At 46.1% G+C, this 22,450-nt stretch overlaps 2 protein-coding genes across 5 annotated transcripts in view; one reads left to right on the forward strand and one right to left on the reverse strand.

Moving 5' to 3' along the window:
• cdkn3 (cyclin-dependent kinase inhibitor 3) overlaps positions 1-5,790 on the forward strand; it is a 7,720-nt gene extending 1,930 nt beyond the window's left edge. Inside the window, exons 2-8 of one of the 3 annotated variants that reach the window (XM_017682426.2) lie at positions 943-1,027; positions 1,488-1,543; positions 1,709-1,753; positions 2,343-2,565; positions 4,051-4,082; positions 4,300-4,403; positions 5,405-5,790. In XM_017682426.2, coding sequence (XP_017537915.1) covers positions 948-1,027; positions 1,488-1,543; positions 1,709-1,753; positions 2,343-2,565; positions 4,051-4,082; positions 4,300-4,403; positions 5,405-5,491 — 627 coding nt within the window. In that variant the 5' untranslated portion in view covers positions 943-947 and the 3' untranslated portion in view covers positions 5,492-5,790. Of the gene's footprint in view, positions 1-942; positions 1,028-1,487; positions 1,544-1,708; positions 1,754-2,342; positions 2,566-4,050; positions 4,083-4,299; positions 4,404-5,401 lie in introns of all 3 variants that reach the window. The other 2 variants (XM_017682425.2, XM_017682424.2) reach the window with 2 other exon arrangements.
• A 986-nt stretch (positions 5,791-6,776) lies between these two features.
• On the reverse strand, positions 6,777-22,181 carry cnih1 (cornichon family AMPA receptor auxiliary protein 1). Of its 2 annotated transcripts, XM_037538835.1 has the most exons (6): positions 22,027-22,181; positions 18,848-18,916; positions 18,545-18,592; positions 9,729-9,841; positions 9,383-9,526; positions 6,777-8,483 (listed from the first exon to the last, which is right to left on the reverse strand). In XM_037538835.1, exons 1-6 carry the CDS (start codon positions 22,105-22,107, stop codon positions 8,456-8,458), a joined length of 483 nt encoding a protein of 160 aa, XP_037394732.1. In that variant the 5' UTR covers positions 22,108-22,181; the 3' UTR covers positions 6,777-8,455. The 2 variants fall into 2 exon arrangements, with proteins under 2 accessions (XP_037394732.1, XP_017537918.1); XM_017682429.2 differs by lacking the exon at positions 18,545-18,592 and having other exon boundaries at positions 22,027-22,180.
• Between the last annotated feature and the right edge of the window lie 269 nt (positions 22,182-22,450).

A 22,450-nucleotide genomic window follows, 5' to 3' on the forward strand; every position in this document is an offset into this window, starting at 1 on the left:
CTCCTCAGACCAACTATTAAAGACTGTAGTCCTCCAGCTTTTCTCCTCAGACCAACGATTAAAGACTGAAGTCCTCCAGCTTTTCTCCTCAGACCAACGATTAAAGACTGTGTTCCTCCAGCTTTTCTCCTCAGACCAACGATTAAAGACTGTATTCCTCCAGCTTTTCTCCTCAGACCAACGATTAAAGACTGTATTCCTCCAGCTTTTCTCCTCAGACCAACGATTAAAGACTGAAATCCTCCAGCTTTTCTTCTCAGACCAACGATTAAAGACGGAAATCCTCCAGCTTTTCTTCTCAGACCAACGATTAAAGACTGTAGTCCTCCAGCTTTTCTCCTCAGACCAACGATTAAAGACTGTATTCCTCCAGCTTTTCTCCTCAGGGCAGTGAATAAAGACTGAAATCCTCCAAAATCATTAACTTATAAGTTACTTTTCCTGCCTGAATTAGGAAATACATTTGAGTTGCACACTTTCTTAATGAAAATGGCATAATAGATGGAATTATATACAAAGTAAAGCATATTTTGTGGGAATAATGACGTTAATAACAATAATAATGATAGTGATAATAATGTCATTAATTACAGAGCACCCTTTCATGTCGGTGGCAGCTCAGAGGGCTTTATAGACAGGTGATGAGGTTTAACAGTAGCAGGAGAAACTGAGTATTAATCTAGTCATATAAAACGACTTTCACCACACAGCCAACAACGCAGACATGCTGCAATAACAGAGAGAAATATGAAAAATAACTATTACTGACATCATCAACTTGGATGTACAGCTATGTGAACGTAAGCGTCCAGTGCGTCCACTGGGAGTGCGTTGATTAGCTGTGCATGCTGGAGCCACATGGCGGGAATTATGTTCTGTTGTTTTCATATAAAACCCAAAAAAGTCACTATTTATTTATTTATTTATTCATTCATTCTCTAGCAGTGATGAAGATAAGTGAGTTTGATTCGTCTGATGAAGAGGAGGAGGCAGGAGATGAAGAACACACTCCTCTGCAGATCTCCTGGTGAGCCTCTTAAACACACGAGTTTGAGATGTGAGCGGAGAGATTCAGCGCAGTTTGGGGTGAAATGGTTCACATTTCTTTAACCTTCTGTAGGAGCTTTTAGAGGGACGTCTGGTTCCTATCTCCTCCACTGTGAGGAGCTTTTAGAGGGACGTCTGGTTCCTATCACCTCCACTGTGAGGAGCTTTTAGAGGGACGTCTGGTTCCTATCACCTCCACTGTGAGGAGCTTTTAGAGGGACGTCTGGTTCCTATCACCTCCACTGTGAGGAGCTTTTAGAGGGATGTCTGGTTCCTATCACCTCCACTGTGAGCAGCTCTGACTCGGTCAGTTTATCTAGAACAGAGTTTCATACCAAACCGCTGTGAACTGCTCTGTTTACATCTGAACCGGTTAATTAAGCAGACATTATGAAGAGTCCGGTTCCCTTCACAGTGTTTTCATTACTCTGTTTTCTCAGGTTGTCCCTGTCGGTGGTCGAGTGCTCTCAGTTTTTGGGAATTTGCTCTTTGCCAGGTAACGCATGAACACATGAACTTACAGGATGTAAATGTGCGCTGTGTATTATTGCTGTGATTGCTATCACAGTCATTGATAAGCTATTGATAGGCTATTGATAAGCCATCCACAGATATTTTTTTTAGTTGTTTTGTTCCTTAAAGTTCCCTCTGACCCTCACAGGCTGCAGATATAAAGACATCAGAAGAAACCTGGAGAAAGATGTTGGTAAGTGATCCTCAAACCGGATAGTGTCGGGAGTTTGCCTGAACTGGAGCAGGCAGAAAGTTTGTGGAGGTCTAAAGTCTCAGAAACTAAAATATGAAAATATTTGTACGACACTAAACTTGAGTTTATATTGAACATCCAGCAAAGCTTGAACGAAAAATGTAAGATATAAATTTGATAAAACGAGGTTTAAAGTCTGCAGATCAGCTCCGTCTGAGAACTGTGTGGGCGTGACTAATGAGCAGCTTGATTGACAGCTCTCTGTCCAACACTCCCAGCCTGCTCCGCCCTCAAACAGAACTAACACTGTCATCCAGAGACGCAGCCCTGTGATTGGTCAGGGGAACGATTACAGAAGCACTACCCAAGATTAGGAACGCCCAGTTTACACTGAGAGGAGAGACGTACGGTGAAATATATCGGTCATTTATTGGTCAGTGGAACGTTATTCAGAGGGTTTTCTGGGTCCTCAGTCTGATCGGAGACGTCGGACTGCGCTGTTCTCAGATCCACTTAAGTAGCGATATTTAATTGTGTGTTAATTGGTCATTTTTTCTCACAGAGCGTCTGTGGTGTTTTGTGTGTGTAGGTGATCTGTGTGCGGAGGGCGTGGAGGACGTCTTCGTGTTCTGCACGCGTGCGGAGCTGGTGCGGTATCGAGTGCCGTGTCTGTTGGAGCGCTACACAGAGCGCGGCCTCGTCGTGCACCACCTGCCCTTTCCTGACGGGGGCGCCCCGGAGATGCCTCAGTGCTGCCACATCCTGGAGGAGCTCCAGCTCAGCCTGCAGAACCAGCGCAGAACCGTCATACAGTGAGTCGTGTGCACACGTGTGATAATGCACAATTATACAACAGTAAGCTCCGCCCACACAGTCTGATTGGCTGATAAGAGTTCTAACGTATTTAAGCACGCTAATTAAAACCGTTTCTCTGGGCTGTGAGTGGTTTAGCTGGTAAAAACACTAAATTATTAGAATAAATGTATGTAAATACAATAAGAAGGAACACACATTTACGTTTATTTTAAACGCCAGTTTGAGGAACGTTGGACACTCCCAGCCGCAGGTACTGGCTGATAACTCTGTCTAAAACCTTTTAATTACTGCCGTGTTCAGTAGTTCCAGCAGAGTAAAGCTCCCTTACACCTGCTTAGCTGGGGTCAGCGGAGTCAGACAGGTAGAACAGTGTTTGCTGAAGGGGCTGGATCAGGGGTGTCAGACTCCACCCCTAAAGTACAGGTAGAGTCGTATATTCGACTTTGCTCGACTCCATAAAATATCGAGATATAAACGTTGATACGGTGATTATTCTGTAAATCAGGCTGTAGAGAGGCTGAACTGTCCTGCCGTGAACATCAGCGCCTCATCTTCAGTGCTCAGTGTTAGCAGCGCTCACTCCTCACTCCTCGCTCCTCAGTCCTCACTCCTCAGTCCTCACTACTCACTCCTCAGTCCTCACTCCTCACTACTCACTCCTCAGTCCTCACTCCTCAGTCCTCACTACTCACTCCTCAGTCCTCACTCCTCACTCCTCAGTCCTCAGTCCTCACTCCTCAGTCCTCACTCCTCACTACTCACTCCTCACTCCTCAGTCCTCACTCCTCACTCCTCACTCCTCAGTCCTCAGTCCTCACTCCTCAGTCCTCACTCCTCACTACTCACTCCTCAGTCCTCACTCCTCAGTCCTCACTCCTCACTACTCACTCCTCAGTCCTCACTCCTCAGTCCTCACTACTCACTCCTCAGTCCTCACTCCTCACTCCTCACTCCTCAGTCCTCAGTCCTCACTCCTCAGTCCTCACTCCTCAGTCCTCACTACTCACTCCTCACTCCTCAGTCCTCACTCCTCACTCCTCAGTCCTCAGTCCTCACTCCTCAGTCCTCACTCCTCAGTCCTCACTACTCACTCCTCAGTCCTCACTCCTCACTCCTCACTCCTCACTCCTCAGTCCTCACTCCTCAGTCCATGCAGGGAGAATAAGCTACAAAATCAGCCCGTTTTGAATGTGTTGTTTTTGTGATGTCACAGCAACTAACATATTTATAAATAAATGTGTATACAGCAGTTTTGCTCTGTTCATTGACTCTGAAGTTTGCTTCAGCCCAGATTGCTTGTTGTTTGAAATGCAATACAGAGTAGCCAATCAGAACAGAGCTAATTTACATATATCATTCTAAATTGCAAAAAACAGCCTGTCTGGTTTTTAAGGGATGAAGTGAGGTTGACAAATGGGCCTTAATGTTAAAGCAGGTGTGGATGAGGCCTTTTATTGATGGTGGTCCTTTTTCTCCTGCAGTTGTTATGGGGGTCTCGGCCGTTCTGGACTCAGTGAGTATCACAGCACTAAACTGTCTGGGAATATTTATGTCTTATATTTGTAGCAGCTTATGCTTACTGTACTGTATTATATGGTACTGCACTGCATTACTGTACTGTACTACACTGTACTGTACTACACTGTACTGTACTGTACTACACTGTACTGTACTGTACTACACTGTACTGTACTGTACTACACTGTACTGTATGGCACTGTGTGTCGCAGTCGCTGCGTGTTTGCTGCTGCACCTGTCCGTCTCCATGACGCCCAGTAAGGCCATAGACATCCTGAGGGAGCTCAGAGGAAGCGGCGCCATCCAGACCGTCAAGGTGAACCACACTTCTCTTTATTCTGATCCATCTCACACACTTAAAACAGAGGGTTCTTTAGTGAAGGCAGAGGATCTGTTAGGACCATGAGTTCACTACAGAACCATCTGCATGGTTAAGGGGTTCTTGGCATGGTGAAATGGTTCTGAGAATTAACGGAGAATGTATATGGCACCGAAAAGTGTTCCTGCTGATGTCAAGCTTGTAACAACAGAAGAACCCTTTTCGGCGCTGTATAGGACCATTTTCAAAAAAGGTTCTATTTGGAACCATCAATCTGAAGAGCATCGCAGTTTCTCAGTGAGCTAGATAACGCGAGCCGCAGTGATGCTGGGTTACTGCACTAGAACATCAGCATGTTACTCTGCACAAACACATACGGTGTTCATCTGGGAGTCGGATTTAATCCGGATGTAGCACGTAGCTCCGGTGCTAAACTAAGAAGATATTTGTGCTAAGGGGGGTAATTGGGTATATTTGTGGTAACGGGGGTAATTGGATGTATTTGTGGTAACGGGGGTAATTGGGTATATTTGTGGTAAGGGGGGTAATTGGGTATATTTGTGGTAAGGGGGGTAATTGGGTATATTTGTGGTAACGGGGGTAATTGGGTATTTTTGTGGTAAGGGGGGTAATTGGGTATTTTTGTGGTAAGGGGGGTAATTGGGTGAATTTATTGCTGAAAATCCCGATTTCATCTCAAAGATAATTTGAACAGTACCTGATTAGCTTGTGTTGCTAAACTGGACTTAAACTGAACTTAAACTAGACTTAAACTGGACCTAAACTGGACTTAAACTGGACCTAAACTGGACTTAAACTGGACCTAAACTTAAACTGGACCTAAACTGAACTTAAACTGGACCTAAACTGAACTTAAACTGGACCTAAACTGAACTTAAACATGACCTAAACTGGAATGCTGCTCCATAAGCCCTGCCGTTTGGACACCAGCCAGGCTGTGTTTGAGACGCTTCCTCTTTTTTCTGTCCTCACAGCAGTACAACTTCCTCCACGAGTTCCGGGAGAAGCTCGCAGCCTATCAGGAAACCAAAGGGACCGTTTCGGAGCGATCCGTCTCCAGATAGAGACGCTGAGTCTGCGCTAATCATCGCTTTTAAATCCACGGAATCTGATCCGGAGCGCCGCTCTCCGTTTTAGCACTGCGATCATGGAAACGGAGGAAGTTAGCGGGTTTTTGGCACTTTAAACGTTGATTGTTTATTCTCTACTTGATTTAATGTCCAGCTTATCCAGCACCTCTGCACCAGCCTGCGGACACACCGAGCACCAGGCCTTCATCTTTAAGAGATTAAATATGCTTTAATGTTTCTCAGCGAACGGCTTTGATCTTCTACAGCTTCATTAAACTCTTCTGTGAACAGCGTCTCCGCGCGTTTTGAGCGAATGAGCAGATTTACGAAGCTGGTGGTGCAACATTTCATGAATATTTATGAAAGTGTGGTTTTAATCTTAATCTTAATCTTGGACTCCGTCTTGGTTGTTAGTGGGTGGATTTCGAGGAGCCCCTGGGATGCCAGTAGGTACAGATAATAGTTCTTTAGTAAAGACAAGGGCTCTGTATAGAACCTTTTTAAAAGGGTTCTGCTACTTTTACAATGTCAGGCTTGTTACTATAGAAGAACCCTTTCCCAAAAGGTTCTGTATGGAAGCACCTGCAGCACATCCATCAATCTGAAGAGCCGTTTCACAATAGAGGGATCTGGGGGCAGTCGTGGGCTGAAGGTCACCGTTTCGATCCCCAGACTGACTGAGGTGTCCTTGAGCAAGACTCCTAACCCCCAACTGCTCCCCGGGCGCCGTGGATAGGGCTGCCCACCGCTCTGGGCAAGTGTGCTCACTGCCCCCTAGTGTGTGTGGTGTTTCACTGCACGGATGGGTTAAATGAGGAGGTGAGATTTCCCCGTTGTGGGGCTAATAAGGGTCACTAACTCTTTAATCCTGCAAAGGGTTCTTCAAGTGTTTGTGGTTCTATTAAGAACCATTTTCTTTACTGAAGAACCCGTGAAGAACCACGTTTAAGTGCAGTTTAGCGACTCCAAATAGCGCCGCTGTAACACCAGCTTATTTGGCGGTATTTCCCACAGTGATGGTATCTAATAAATTATTGATAAATAGGCCAGCGCACAAAAACTTGATCTTTCCTTGTTTGGGTTTTTTGCCTCGTCTGAAAAGTCCAGTTGCCCTTTGCCTGGTGTTACACTCTCAGGATGAACAGACCAATAGTGGAACTTTTGGTGGAGTTCCCCTTTAAGTAATGAAGCAATGCATTAAATGCTTTAGGTGCTTAGCGGCGAATCTTTACCATGACTGCTACTTCAACAAGAAAGAAAAAGTCCAGCGGCCCAAATGCACGTTAGAGAAGGTGGAATCAGTTTATTGTCATTTCGTCCTGCGGTGGATTGAGGGGTGAACAGCTCATTTCTAGCTCAAGAGGCTCGTACACACACCCTTCAGAGCGACGATGCACTCACACACACACACACTCTCTCCACCAGCTCAGTGAGACACAAACCTCTTCACACACCCGACTCTACGAAGCCGAGCTTCACTCGTCTCCTTTCTACAGTAGGAGACCGACCCGCGCTTTGTGAGAGTGAATTAAACCGATTCAGACGGAACGTCGCAGCTCAGTCTTGCTGAATGGATTTCAGATGGTTTTTGGCCTGGAGTGTCACCAGCTTGAGGAACCGAGCAGAAGAGACGATCTGAACATCAAGAAGCGAAATTAAAGCCTCGATCAGGAACATGAAGTTTGCTGAACGCACAAACCGCTGATTATAGACGCCGCGCTCTTGTTGGGCTGCAGGAACTGGCCTGAGAATTCCTGACTGGGACTTTAAAGAGATAGTCTGGCTACGGCTACGACTACATTCACCCTCACACTTAAAAAAATAAGGTGCTTCAAAGGTTCTTTAGTAAAGACAGTGGTTCTCCGCAGAACCCTGAACACTCAAAAGAACCTAAACAGGTTCTTCCGTTGTCATAAGCTTCACATCACAACAGCAGAACCCCTCTGGTGCTACGCTAATGCGATCCCGAAGCTCAAAACCACGAGTTGTCATCACACTCGGCGCCTCAGACCCGACTCTGATGTCCGACTATAAACCTGGACTAAACATCATCACTACAGCTACGTTAAGATCCACAGCCGAGCGGAAAAACTGAAGAAGCAAACTCCAGATCCTGGAGATGCCCGAGCCGATGAAGGGGTGAAACGGAGGTCATTCAGCTGCTAAACTATCACTTTAAACGGGAACGTTAATAAACCCAGCCGGGCGTTAAACACGGCCCCGCCGTCAGGACGGCTGCGCCTAATAAGAGCGTCTCTACATTCGGCCTTCACGTGAAAGACAATCAAAAAACAATAAGAATGAGAAATGAAATCACAGCAACTCATTTTAAACCCAGAACACATTTAAAAGCAGATCTTTGCAGCTTGAAAAGCTCTGAAAGCCGTCAAATCATCATTAGCGCTAATTAACTCATGCATTCAGTGAAAGCAGCCCAGCGCTAAACAGCAACGTCAGGGGCCCAAGCACTCTACCGCCCGACGGGAGAAACGGACGCGTCAGGAGGAACTCGGCACACGACGAACCAGAACAGCTACTGTCTGACAAAACAACCTAGTGAAAGGCTAACACAGCGTTTCAGTAAACAATGTCAAAAATAAAGGAAGGAAAAAAACAAAAACGCCTTTATTTCAGTTAGAAGTATCAAATATCACTCGATAGAAATAAAAACAAACAGCAATACAGGGGATGGGGGGGGGGGGGGGTCTGAGCTAGTGTAATAGTTCATGTCGTGCTGTTTGTGTAATGAGTGTATGTGTGGGGGCCAGTGGCGGCCGCTTGTGTCCAGTTTTGCTCCCCCCCCCCACCCCACCCCCCCAGGTGATGAAGGTGTCCTTTTGGAATAGAACCGAGAACCGCACTGCACTGGGAGAGGCGTCCGAATTCAGTCCAAACTCAGCTCTGCCGGTGCAACTCTTGTTCCAGCCCGTGCGTCTCTCCAAACCAGCGGCGTCCAGATTAAGAGCTGACCAAGACGTAGATCATCCTAAACAAACAAACAAACAAACAAACAAACAAACATCAGAACAGTCACCAAAGTCACAACAAATTCTAAGAGCTCTTTTTAGTGGGGAAGTGGGGGTCCCCGCTGATTTCAGGGGTCATATTACAGAAAACCTCTAAAGTCTCGAATCTGATCTGTTTGGTCTCCATGACGACTTCAGGCCGGACTGAGTTTAGTTCAGTATCTATTCCAGATTATCATCCTAACCGGACTAAGTTTGGTTGAAAACATAAAACATTCTGAACGTTTTAATGACTTGAGTGCAGTAAAGACCCACGTGTCCTCGTTTTGGAGCAGCGTTTATATTTTTATCCTTTCGAAATCTGCAGCAGCTGCGTGGCTTAACCGAACGCTCTACTTTCATCCCAGCGAGTCGCAAACAGCTGGTCGCTTTGGTGGCGCGTCAGTAAAACACCTTTGAGGTTTAAAGAAGACTTAGAGGCACTTACAGGTTCTGAAGCCCAAAGCAGCCAAATGTTAAGTTAAATAAGAATAACAGAGCAGTTGGTTTGATGTATTCATATCATATTATATGCTATTAATATTACTACTATTATTAGAGTTATTAACAGTAATTCTAGCTGTATTAGTAATAGTATAATTGTTCCTTTTTTATAAGGGATGTGCAAATTTAATTTCTGGGCCAATATTTAACACTAATACTAATAATCCATAAATGTAATTATCTGAATTTATTTTATACTTTATTTTAAAATATTTAACGTTATTTATTGTAGACTTAACATTATTTCGCTGACATCAGGAGCAGAACAAACCGTTCACAACAGTATATTAATAACACCGGGTGTCGTCCCCAAGGACTCTTATTGTGGCGTTTTATTTGCTATGGCAGTGGTGAGCTTGGTCCATGCGATACGCACCCGTAGAGATAGTAGAAGAAGGAGAGGAGGTAGAAGGCGAGTTTACACCAGCCCTCCTTCTGACAGTACGCCAAAATATCAGCATTCATTATGGTGGTGGGGTCATACAGGCCCGGACCACTCATCACGGGACGACTCATGTACCTGTAGGCACACGCGCACGCACACACACGCACACACACGCACACACACGCACACACACAAGCACACACACAAGCAAACACACGCGCACACACACACGTGCACACACACACACGCACACACACACACACGCGCACACACACAGTTACTCATTTTAACTGAATTAGGTAACAGAAAATAGCAGAAGAGTGCGGCGCCCATTTACCTCCAGACGTGATAGGCCAGCAGGGGCATGTTGAGTCCGAGCGTGAGCCACTCAGCGGCGCAAAGGAACATCACACAGAAGAACACGTGGATCAGATACTCCGGCAACACCAGCTGCAACATCCACACAGCACACTTTCAATACTGATGATCGGCTCTGGGATCAATACTGTCACTTCCACCTATTGATTACACATATAAAGCTTATGAAGAGTCACCTTTGGCTAGATAGGGTTACAATATGCGGAATTACCCCCCCACCCCATCGGCTTACCCCCCACTCCTAAAACCCTCTCTGATCATATCCTGTATCCGGATTGGATTAAAGCTCTGAAACAGGCAACGATTTCACAATATAATCCAATCCAGATTAACAAAAATCCAATTAGATGTTTTCTGTGCTGGGCTCAACAGACTGACGAATGATGTACAAACTCTCTGCTGACACGGTGTCATCAGGGCAAACGTCATTTATTTAAATCTTTATCTCATTTTTCACTGTATTTTTTTATAAATCTCCGTCTTTCTTACTGTTGTATTATATGTGGTTCCAAAACCAACGAAAAAACATCTCTCTGTTCTCAACGTTACGTGAACAAACTAACATGTTGCCACTAGGGGGCGCACAGACTGGACAATTAGTCGACTTTACTGCTCGGCGATGACGCTTTAATCTTGATGTTGACGAGTCGACGATCTCTGGTTCTCTGAAGGCCAGTAATGCGACCCTAAAGGGCGAGTGACGCTCCACTGACCTGCGGAGTCTCTGCTGATCTACAGAGCTTCGAAGATCAGATACTGAACGTCGTTATCTCAGCCTGCAGCGAGTCCCGCGGGGTTGGAGAAGCAGCTCAACGCCCAGTAATTCTGTACAGTTAGAAGTCAGTTGCTCCTATTTTCTCCGAGTTACGGCGCTCTAAACCACTCCGGCTTTCCAGACCTCCGTCGACTACGGTGCGCCCAGGTTTGCGAGACTCCACGGTCCGTATCTCCGGTTCCCTGAAGGCCAGCTGTGCGATCCAGGGATCGCTGCAAAGCGTTTTCTTCTCCTGGGGTTTTATTCAGGACGTCATCTGTAACTCTGATGGTGTGTAACCCCTGGTCTCCACGTCATGCAGCGACGGACGAACGTGCGTCTGTCGGAACGCTTCGGTGAAAGTGAACTATTCCGAATAAACGTCTCTCTTTAACACCAATGTTTAAGAAATTAACCACAGCTCAAAAAAACAAAACCAATTTCACCCCCTTAGTTACCCCAAATTAGGTCACTCAGACTCGTTTGGTGTTTGCTCGTTTAGTTGTAGCACTGTAGCCCATAGCTCATGTAGCTAACGAGTTAAGGAAGCTTATAGTGACTAATTAGCATGGTGCTAACTGCGAGCGTAAATCAGCGTCTGTGCTGTTCAGTAATCCGTCATCTACAAACATGGACACATGCATGCAGTTAGCACCGTGCTAACTGGTGGGGACCACGCTTCCATCTCTCGTTAGCTGCATTAGCCTCGTAGCTCCAGTGCTAAACTCTCATCTCGGCTGATTGAGATCTGACGCTGTGGGAAAGTAGTTTCCCTAAACTACAATCAGAAAGGCTTTAGGTAACGTGTACATTAACAACCACCCGCATCCCAACACACACAGAGCGGAAGCAGAAGGCATGCTGGGAGGGGGTGCGCGAGGGGTCAAAGCAAATCCCTGCGGAGTCCGAGTGAAGCGGCCAGATGGGAAAACCACAAGAAGGCCATGCAGGGAGAGCATGATGTAACAAAGGGAGGGGGGGGGTTGTAAGGTAATGCGTATGAATATAGACGTATTAGGGGTGTAAAGCGGCGTGTGACGCGTCGGACGTCGCCGATTTAACTCAGAACGTTTTTAAGCAGTACAACAGTTTGTGCATCATTCCTCTGTGCGGTAACATGAACGGCATTTTATAAAGAAATAAATCACTCTTTATGTTTTTAACGCTTCCTCTGAATGTCACTGGATCCTACAGATTAGGAGGGTGATAGGAAAAGGACTGGCAACCTCAGCAGAAAACTCCACACAAACTAGCAGGTTTTATCCAGTGCGGTGGTTTAGAGACTCAAGCAGTTTTATGGTGCAGAAGAGATTAAAATAAAATATGATATTCAGCAAAGTGCCTGCTAATTTACTGAAATTCTTCAGAAATCTAAACGTGCATTTATTATACACTATATTCCCAAAAGTATTCAGTCACTCATCCAAATCAGTGAATCCAGGGGTTCCAGTCACTTCCATGGCCACAGGTGTATAAAGCCGAGCCCCTCGGCCTGCAGACTGCTTCTACAGACATTAGTGAAAGAATGGGTCGCTCTCAGGAGCTCAGTGAATTCCAGCGTGGTGCCGTGATCGGACGCCACCTGTGCAGCAAGTCCAGTCGTGAAATTTCCTCACTACTAAATATTCCACAGTCCACTGTCAGTGGGATTATAACAAAGTGGAAGCGACTGGGAACGACAGCAACTCAGCCACGAAGTGGTGGGCCACGTAAAATGACAGAGCGGTGAGCGGATGCTGAGGGGCATAGTGCACAGAGGTCACCGACTTTCTGCAGAGTCCATCACTACAGACCTCCAAACTTCATGTGGCCTTCAGATCAGCTCAAGAACAGCGTAGAGAGCTTCATGGAATGGGTTTCCATGGTCGAGCAGCTGCATCCAAGCCTTACATCACCAAGCGCAGTGCAAAGCGTGGAATGCAGTGGAGTAAAGCGCCGCCACTGGACTCTAGAGCAGTGGAGACGTGTTCTCTGGAGTGACCAATCACGATTCTCCGTCTGGAAATCCGATGGACGAGTCTGGGTTTGGCGGTTGCCAGGAGACGGTACTTGTCTGACTGCATTGTGCCGAGTGTAAAGTTTGGTGGAGGGGGGATCATGGTGTGGGGTGTTTTTCAGGAGTTGGGCTCGGCCCCTTAGTTCCAGTGAAAGGAACTCTTAAAGCTTCAGCACCAAGAGATTTTGGACAATTTCACGCTCCCAACTTTGTGGGAACAGTTTGAGGACGGCCCCTTCCTGTTCCACCATGACTGAGCACCAGTGCACAAAGCAGGTCCATAAAGACACGGATGACCCAGTTTGGTGTGGAAGAACTTGACTGGCCTGCACAGAGTCCTGACCTCAACCCCATAGAACCCCTTTGGGATGAATTAGAGTGGAGACTGTGAGCCAGGCCTTCTCATCCAACATCAGCGTCTGACCTCATAAATGTGCTTCTGGAAGAACGGCCAAAAACTCCCATAAACACTCCTAACCCTTGTGGAAAGCCTTCCCAGAAGAGCTGAAGCTGTTATAGCTGCAAAGGGTGGGCCGACATCATATTAAACCCTATGGATTAAGAATGGGATGTTCATATGCGTGTGAAGCTGGACGACCAAATACTTTCGGCAATATAGCGTATCTAGTTATGTGTAAGAGTTTGAGCACCCCACGTTCTCCACGGGGAACACAAGTACATGTGGATTTTTCTCCCTGCAAGTCTTGATGCATGTTTTCAGATTTACTGGTGAACTTTGAATAATTTTCAAAGAAACTATTTAAACTGCGTTAGTGTGATCAGAGATTTACACCCCTACTGTAAACACGGGTTTCAATGTGTGTGTTTTGACTGGGCCAATCACCCAACACTAACACACACCAAGCAAAACAAGGAGAAATGAAATAAACACGTTCAGAAATAAGTGGGAAGGTGCGTGAAAGGGTTTCAATGCAGATTAATTCATTAAATCAACATAATTAAAGTTTGTGATCCAGATTAAAACAAAGTAAAACTATTAAATAATCAATAACATCAGTCTTATAGGACAGTAATATCCCTCTGATCTCCTCGTCATTCTCCTCTCTCTCTCCCTTTCTCGCTCTTTTCTCATTTTCCTGCCTTACTCTTTCCTTCTTCGTCTTTCTCTCCTGTTTTTTCCTTTTTTACCCTCCTTTCTCTTATTTCTTCTTTCCCTCTCTCCCCCATCTTTCTCTTTAAGTCTTTAATTTATTCTCCCCCTCTCTTTATCCCTCTCCCACTTTCCCTTCCTCTCTCTCTCCTAACCCTAACCCTAACCCCCCCCCGTATAAAGTGCTGAGGTGTGCAGCTTAAAGTCCATCTGGTCCTCCTGGGTCTCTCTCTCTCTCACCCACACACACACACACACACACACACACACACAGCTTATATATCATAAATACAGACACACACATTATTCGTCTTAACATGCATTTCGTCTGAATGTTCTTATTAAAGGTGAAAAGTCAGAGTCAGTGATTAACGGCGTGTGAGCTGATCCTGAGCACCTGAATGAAGTTCTGATCTGAGCCTGTAGGATTATAATCCGCCGTAATTCAGCTCCGGATTAAACCAGCGTAATCTGCAGATCCTGCTGTAATCCCACACTGAAGCCTAATCCTGAATCAGACAGACTACAGGTCCCACAAGCCCCAGTGACTTGCCTGTTTCATTCCCACTGAAGCGATAATTTGGCAAAAAAATGTAAAAATCTAAAATCAGGGCCACTTTTCCGGCTCCAGGGCGGCGGCTCCAGCGTCTACACGCTTCAGTCCGTCTCGCGGTGCCTGGGAGCGATAGCGACTCTAGGCATGCAGCTATGGGTGGAGCGCAAGCTTCGTGTGCTGCATTCACGCTCGTGTCGGGAAGAACATCATTCTGCCCCTCACAGCGGCGCACAGCCAGCGGCGGCACGAAGCCGTGCAAACGTTGCCATGGTGACTGCATTACCAGCGATACTGGCGGACCATCAGAGCAGAGCTGATCAGCGTCAGGAGGGCTCTGTACTCCTAACTGGCGACAACAGTGTTTTTCACCGCTTCAGTCGACAGCAAGAGTCGGGAAAACTGAATTCCCAATGAATCATTCCGCTCTTAACACTTGGATTAAGGTGGGAGGAGGGGGAGGATTTTTGCCAAATTATTGCTTTAAACAGGTTCTGGTAAAGATCACGGCGATGGAGTATCTGAGGGCAGTCGAGTCCTGTCGGAGCTGGAGAGCAAACGTGGGCTGCAGACGGGGTTAGTCCCTCAAGCTGAATGCAAAACAAAGGGAAGGCTGGAAGAGATCATGCATGCTGCGAGCATTTGCAAGTCTTTTCAGTTAACACCTGTTTGAATGTGTAAAAACCACAAAATAAACTAATCCACACACACACACGCGCGCACACACACACACACACACACACACACCTGCTATAACCACGATACACACCCTCCTAACTCAGGAAACACGAGGATGGGATGGGTCTGGCTTTAAATGCTGCGCTGCTGCTGCTACAGTAGCTTTACTCTAAGGATAATTACCCCAATATGACCCAGTCAAACCTGCCTGTCAGCATCAATGCCGTCTGTAGCTCAGGCTGGAGGAGGATGTGGGGATGAGCTGATGTTCAGAGAAAAGGAAAGAAGCTGAAGCGCAAATTTATTTATTTGATGGTTGTTAACGACGCCTCTAGAGGGCGATGGCGAGTGATGTTTATTTGATGGTTGTTAACGACGCCTCTAGAGGGCGATGGCGAGTGATGTTTATTTGATGGTTGTTGACACCTCTAGAGGGCGATGGCGAGTGGTGTTTATTTGATGGTTGTTAACGACGCCTCTAGAGGGCGATGGCGAGTGGTGTTTATTTGATGGTTGTTAACGACGCCTCTAGAGGGCGATGGCGAGTGATGTTTATTTATTTGATGGTTGTTAACGACGCCTCTAGAGGGCGATGGCGAGTGATGTTTATTTGATGGTTGTTAACGACGCCTCTAGAGGGCGATGGCGAGTGGTGTTTATTTGATGGTTGTTAACGACGCCTCTAGAGGGCGATGGCGAGTGATGTTTATTTGATGGTTGTTAACGACGCCTCTAGAGGGCGATGGCGAGTGATGTTTATTTGATGGTTGTTGACACCTCTAGAGGGCGATGGCGAGTGGTGTTTATTTGATGGTTGTTAACGACGCCTCTAGAGGGCGATGGCGAGTGGTGTTTATTTGATGGTTGTTAACGACGCCTCTAGAGGGCGATGGCGAGTGGTGTTTATTTGATGGTTGTTAACGACGCCTCTAGAGGGCGATGGCGAGTGATGTTTATTTGATGGTTGTTAACGACGCCTCTAGAGGGCGATGGTGAGTGATGTTTATTTATTTGATGGTTGTTAACGACGCCTCTAGAGGGCGATGGCGAGTGATGTTTATTTGATGGTTGTTAACGACGCCTCTAGAGGGCGATGGCGAGTGATGTTTATTTGATGGTTGTTAACGACGCCTCTAGAGGGCGATGGCGAGTGATGTTTATTTGATGGTTGTTAACGACGCCTCTAGAGGGCGATGGCGAGTGATGTTTATTTGATGGTTGTTAACGACGCCTCTAGAGGGCGATGGCGAGTGGTGTTTATTTGATGGTTGTTAACGATGCCTCTAGAGGGCGATGGCGAGTGGTGTTTATTTGATGGTTGTTAACGACGCCTCTAGAGGGCGATGGCGAGTGATGTTTATTTATTTGATGGTTGTTAACGACGCCTCTAGAGGGCGATGGCGAGTGATGTTTATTTGATGGTTGTTAACGACGCCTCTAGAGGGCGATGGCGAGTGATGTTTGTTTATTTGAGCGTGAGCCGTTTCTGTTGTGAGTTGGAAGCTACTAAGTATCAACAGCGAGGAAGTGAGACAGTTAAACAGCTAATTTAGCCACTTCAGGCTTGTCCTGTTAATTGTTGCATTCAGCAAACAAAAGAAAGAAAATTAAATTGTTGATACTTTAAATAATTATTTATATAAAACTGTAACAGGCGTCCTACAAAGCATTACTGACAGCGCTTTTCACATAAAACAGTAGCCGTATCGCCCCCTACGCTTCCTGTAGTGTATTACAGTCTGTCAGAGCGACTGTGTGGATCATATGAACATTATAGAGCTTTTTAAATGAAACAGTAGAAGCCGTATCGCCCCCTACGCTTCCTGTAGTGTATTACAGTCTGTCAGAGCGACTGTGTGGATCATATGAACATTATAGAGCTTTTTAAATGAAACAGTAGAAGCCGTATCGCCCCCTACGCTTCCTGTAGGGTATTACAGTCTGTCAGAGCGACTGTGTGGATCATATGAACATTATAGAGCTTTTTAAATGAAACAGTAGAAGCCGTATCGCCCCCTACGCTTCCTGTAGGGTATTACAGTCTGTCAGAGCGACTGTGTGGATCATATGAACATTATAGAGCTTTTTAAATGAAACAGTAGAAGCCGTATCGCCCCCTACGCTTCCTGTAGGGTATTACAGTCTGTCAGAGCGACTGTGTGGATCATATGAACATTATAGAGCTTTTTAAATGAAACAGTAGAAGCCGTATCGCCCCCTACGCTTCCTGTAGGGTATTACAGTCTGTCAGAGCGACTGTGTGGATCATATGAACATTATAGAGCTTTTTAAATGAAACAGTAGAAGCCGTATCGCCCCCTACGCTTCCTGTAGTGTATTACAGTCTGTCAGAGCGACTGTGTGGATCATATGAACATTATAGAGCTTTTTAAATGAAACAGTAGAAGCCGTATCGCCCCCTACGCTTCCTGTAGTGTATTACAGTCTGTCAGAGCGACTGTGTGGATCATATGAACATTATAGAGCTTTTTAAATGAAACAGTAGAAGCCGTATCGCCCCCTACGCTTCCTGTAGTGTATTACAGTCTGTCAGAGCGACTGTGTGGATCATATGAACATTATAGAGCTTTTTAAATGAAACAGTAGAAGCCGTATCGCCCCCTACGCTTCCTGTAGTGTATTACAGTCTGTCAGAGCGACTGTGTGGATCATATGAACATTATAGAGCTTTTTAAATGAAACAGTAGAAGCCGTATCGCCCCCTACGCTTCCTGTAGTGTATTACAGTCTGTCAGAGCGACTGTGTGGATCATATGAACATTATAGAGCTTTTTAAATGAAACAGTAGAAGCCGTGTCGCCCCCTACGCTTCCTGTAGTGTATTACAGTCTGTCAGAGCGACTGTGTGGATCATATGAACATTATAGAGCTTTTTAAATGAAACAGTAGAAGCCGTGTCGCCCCCTACGCTTCCTGTAGTGTATTACAGTCTGTCAGAGCGACTGTGTGGATCATATGAACATTATAGAGCTTTTTAAATGAAACAGTAGAAGCCGTATCGCCCCCTACGCTTCCTGTAGTGTATTACAGTCTGTCAGAGCGACTGTGTGGATCATATGAACATTATAGAGCTTTTTAAATGAAACAGTAGAAGCCGTATCGCCCCCTACGCTTCCTGTAGTGTATTACAGTCTGTCAGAGCGACTGTGTGGATCATATGAACATTATAGAGCTAGTAGCTTATTAGGAAGCTCAGATTTTATTGAGTTGAAAACTTTGTAGGGTTTTTTTAGTTTGAGGGAAACTGAGCAGGTAGTCATGACAGTTACTTTGGCCTCGCGCACGGCGTCCGGTACTCATGACAGATCAGTTTGCCTTTCTAGGTCGCAACAGGAAGTTGAAGAGGAAATGTAATGACAGAAATGAACAACGGCCACAGAACGGATGTGTTTCGGAAGTCGTCACTGACGGCGCAATTCAGTGTGAAATCAGATGGATGCGCAGGGAATCCCTGACCGCGCGATCCCGAGCAGGCACTGGGCTACAGAGCGCCGCGGAGAGATGACAGCGCTACAGACGGCGGCGCAGGCTCTAAGCGGTTCTAGCTGGGTTCTAGCTAACTCTGCTCCTTTGTTTACAGTTCTTAGGGTTAGTTAACTGAAAAGACGTTTGCAAACACTCTCTCCTCGTGCACACACACACCGAGCTGGACTGGTACCAACCTTCAGAGCAAGCCTGACTCTCTTTATCTTTTTCACCCTCTCAACTGTCTTTGTGCCGATTGGACAAAAGGAAAGGCAGTAAATCAAAAAACAAACAAAACGCAAATAAGGAAACAAAAAAAAACAAAACGAAAGGGTGTTAGTGTTGGAAAGCCGACAGCGGCTGAAGACCAGCCGTATTAAGATCAGCAGTACAGTGCGGAGGCTGACCGGCGTGAATCAGGAGAGGAGAAACCCGCAGTCAGAGAGAGAGAGAGAGCCGAACGGCATGCACTCCACTCGCTCGCTCGCTCGCTCACTCACCGGGTTTAACGTGTTGCACTGGTCTATAGGATTCTTGTAGTCGGTCTTCAGCTCGTCGAAGGCGATTATCTGCACAGGAAACAGTAAAACATTACAAAACGCAGCAAAACACATTCACAGCACCGTTAACAGCAGCTTCAGTGCTCGAGAAGCAACTGGCGCCCAGTTTCCACGCGCAGGTCCGTCACTGCCGATATATAAACATTTACAAACTGAGACTAAAATTAATTATTAACATTATTGATGATGCACATCATATAATTATCACAACTGATTCATTTATTGAACATTATCTCGCTGTGGTCGGAACAAAGCCTCGTATCTCCAAAACGATGACTTTACAGGAGATGGAAAAAACACACTGTACTTTTAATGGAAGTGAATGGAACCGGACGTCTTTCCAGGTCATTTTGGGCCGTTTCTTTTGGTCCATTCATCAAGAAATTTACACACAATGTAAAGCACAACAGGCGTTTTCAGATTGTGTCAAAAAACAAAAAATGACAAAAATGGAGATACAAGGTTTTCTGACAACAGCGATATATATATACACACACAAACACACACACTAAATTGTATTTAATACATCTGATCACATGTATTAATATAAATTAAATACTAATGATTGCTTCCTTTGTTCAGAACTGGAGTTGTGAGGCTGATGTTGCCAACACTAGAACTCAATAGTCACCCAAATGGTTTCGACGAACTGAGCGGGAAGCTTAAGCCGAACCCTGCTGCGTTATTCCGCCCGGCACTAATTCACTTCTCCAATTCACTTCAACAGCATGTGACTTCAGCCTCAGGCTGATATGGTGAGACTACAGACATAAATGGGGCATAATGTGTTTTAGGATCAGTGCCGGAGAAGAAAAGGCCCATTATTCGGTCCTGATGGAGCCAGAGAGCTTATTAACTACGCAACAGAAAGAGATGGAAGGTGGAGCGTAATAAACACCATCACAAACTGCCTTATTAATAAAGAGTGTTATAAATAGTATTGTTAGAGTAACCTCATACTCCAGGATTTAATCCGCCAAAATTCATCTCCAGATTAAGCTGGTCAGAGACATTACACAGTATTTTACACTGGAGTACCGTCAAGCAGAATTAGGAGCATTAAGGGAGCTCGACTGATTTTATTCATCATATATTAAACGGTTCAGATGTAAACAGAGTCGTTCTGAGCGGTTTGGTGTTTCTAGATAAATCTACCGAGTCAGAGCTGTTCACAGTGGTGGTGATGGGAACCAGACGTCCCTCTAAAAGCTCCTCACAGTGGTGGTGATGGGAACCAGACGTCCCTCTAAAAGCTCCTCACAGTGGTGGTGATGGGAACCAGACGTCCCTCTAAAAGCTCCTCACAGTGGTGGTGATGGGAACCAGACGTCCCTCTAAAAGCTCCTACAGAAAGTTCCTACATGAACTGGTTCTGAATTCACTGCCTGATGACTGAGACGCTGTTTTATGAGAGTTTAGAGAACTTCAACTCCATTCATGGTGGAGGGAGACATGCAGGGCGCTGTGCGGCAAAATAGTCCCCAAAGAAAACTCATTATTCCAGATTTTCCACTATTTTCCATCATCAGCATTCCAGATAAGCTCAGAAGACTCGTGTAGGTTCTCTGGTGGTTCTGGATGGTAAATAAAGTGTCTATATCTGTGTTGTAGTCATGGCGACGCCTGGTTCCCATCACCACCACTGTATAGACGTCTGGACCGTTTCACTCCAAACCACTCGGAACGACTTTTCACCTGAAGTCCAGAGTTTTAATCACTGCGGGAATTCCTTTTTATATAACTGAATATAGGAATATGTAATTTGTCACTTATTGTGGTTTGAAATAACATCTCGTCTCCTACAAACTCGGATGTGCTCCCACATAAAGTGTCCCAACTAAATCTCAGACACGGTAACTTTACGGGGAACAAGGTGTTCTTAGCTTTTAATGAGAGTTAATGTGACAGAATATAAACAGACGAGCATCCGGCCACACCAGTCCTAACTCAGTAACGAATAAATAAAAACTACTTTTTGTTGATATTTTCTTAGTTTCGTGTCAATAAAGTCCTCCAACTACACACTAACAGGGCCCCTTGGTTTTGGTCCCACAGCCATAATAATAATAATAATAATAATAATAATAACAATAATAATAATAATAGGAGGGCCAGGATCATTAGAGTCTACAGCTAAATGGCTTTAATGAACATTTGATTACAGTTTCATTTCTCCCGCTCAGTCTGACCCATTTCACACACTCGGGGGAAATTTGGAAAATTCGGTGAAACTGCCCTTTACGCGTTTAGCTTATGGCTAACGTTAACGCCACACGAGTGAGTTCAAAGAGTGAAATTACTCTTCAGATCACTCGAGCACAATTAAAAGCCGCTAATATTGATATTTCCCGCGGTGGGCAGTTATAAGCAGCACTGCGCACGGGAAGAATATCATGAAAAACAGCCGATTCCCCGGAGATGGCCACGGGGCTGAGCCGAGCCCAAACCCGGCACTCCCGGGCACTCACACCGTTCCCCGTTGAGGGGAGAGGGGCTCATTACCGGGGCTGGAGCTCCCTTTACACGCACGAACGCCGCGGGTGGAAACACAGAGATACGAGTGTGAACGACATCAGGACTGGGATGAGGACCCTGCGGTCAGTCCGAGGCGCCACAACCGCTCCATCTGTGGCTAAGCTAATGCTAAGCTAACTGCTAAGCTAATGCTAAAGCGGGGCGGATCGCTGCAGGCGCCGCCGGGCCGCGCGGCGCGGCTGCCGCCGGGCTCTTCTCGTCAGCCGCCTGCGTTCTGTCCGAGGGTTCCAGTTCCATCGTACATGGCGCGCAGGTCCGCCCTGCTGCCTGAGTCAGCTTCTGGGTCGGATTTTCCCGGTCCACCTTAAACGGTGCGGCAATTCAATTGCACCATTTAAGGTGGACCGGGGAAATTTTATCAAGAAGCTGGCGAATAAGAAACGGACTTCAGCTTCGTCGTCTAGGTTAGCCGGTCAGAGGTTAATGCGGCGACTGCCCGCTCATCTCAGGCCGGACAAAGCGGCTCCACATCTCAGCCCAAGACCGGGCCGGTCGGTACACCAGCCAATCCCGGCCCGCTCTCCCTCTCTCTCCCGCTCCCGCTAAAGCGGAGCGCCCAGGCGACCCCGGGCTTCTCTACTTACGTGCCATATCGCGAAAAATATGAGAGCCGCCGTGAGGAGCAAGGCCAGCATGTAGCAGAAGGCTGCGAACGTGAACGCCATGATGAGCTAATGAAGACACACCGGGGCTCCCTCACTGTTTTACACACACTCACACGCGCGCGCGCGCACACACACACACACACACACACACGGGGGAGAGTTTCAGGAGGAAAACAACAAAAAAAAACCCACCCGTACACACAATGCTCAGCTCATTTTATTAACACTACCTGAAGTCTCGGCTTCGTTCACATATTTATTTAGTTTATTTAACCCGTTAATTCGCGCAGACGCGTTCGGGGACTTTTATTTTGTAGCTCCGGCAGCTAATGATGCTAACCAGGCCTTTTGGTCTCGGTGGTTAAACTGGACCCGATTTAATTCTGTCGTTTTAGGTCCATTA

The sequence above is a fragment of the Pygocentrus nattereri genome, chromosome 5 (genome assembly GCF_015220715.1).
Source record: "Pygocentrus nattereri isolate fPygNat1 chromosome 5, fPygNat1.pri, whole genome shotgun sequence".
Lineage (NCBI taxonomy): Eukaryota > Metazoa > Chordata > Actinopteri > Characiformes > Serrasalmidae > Pygocentrus > Pygocentrus nattereri.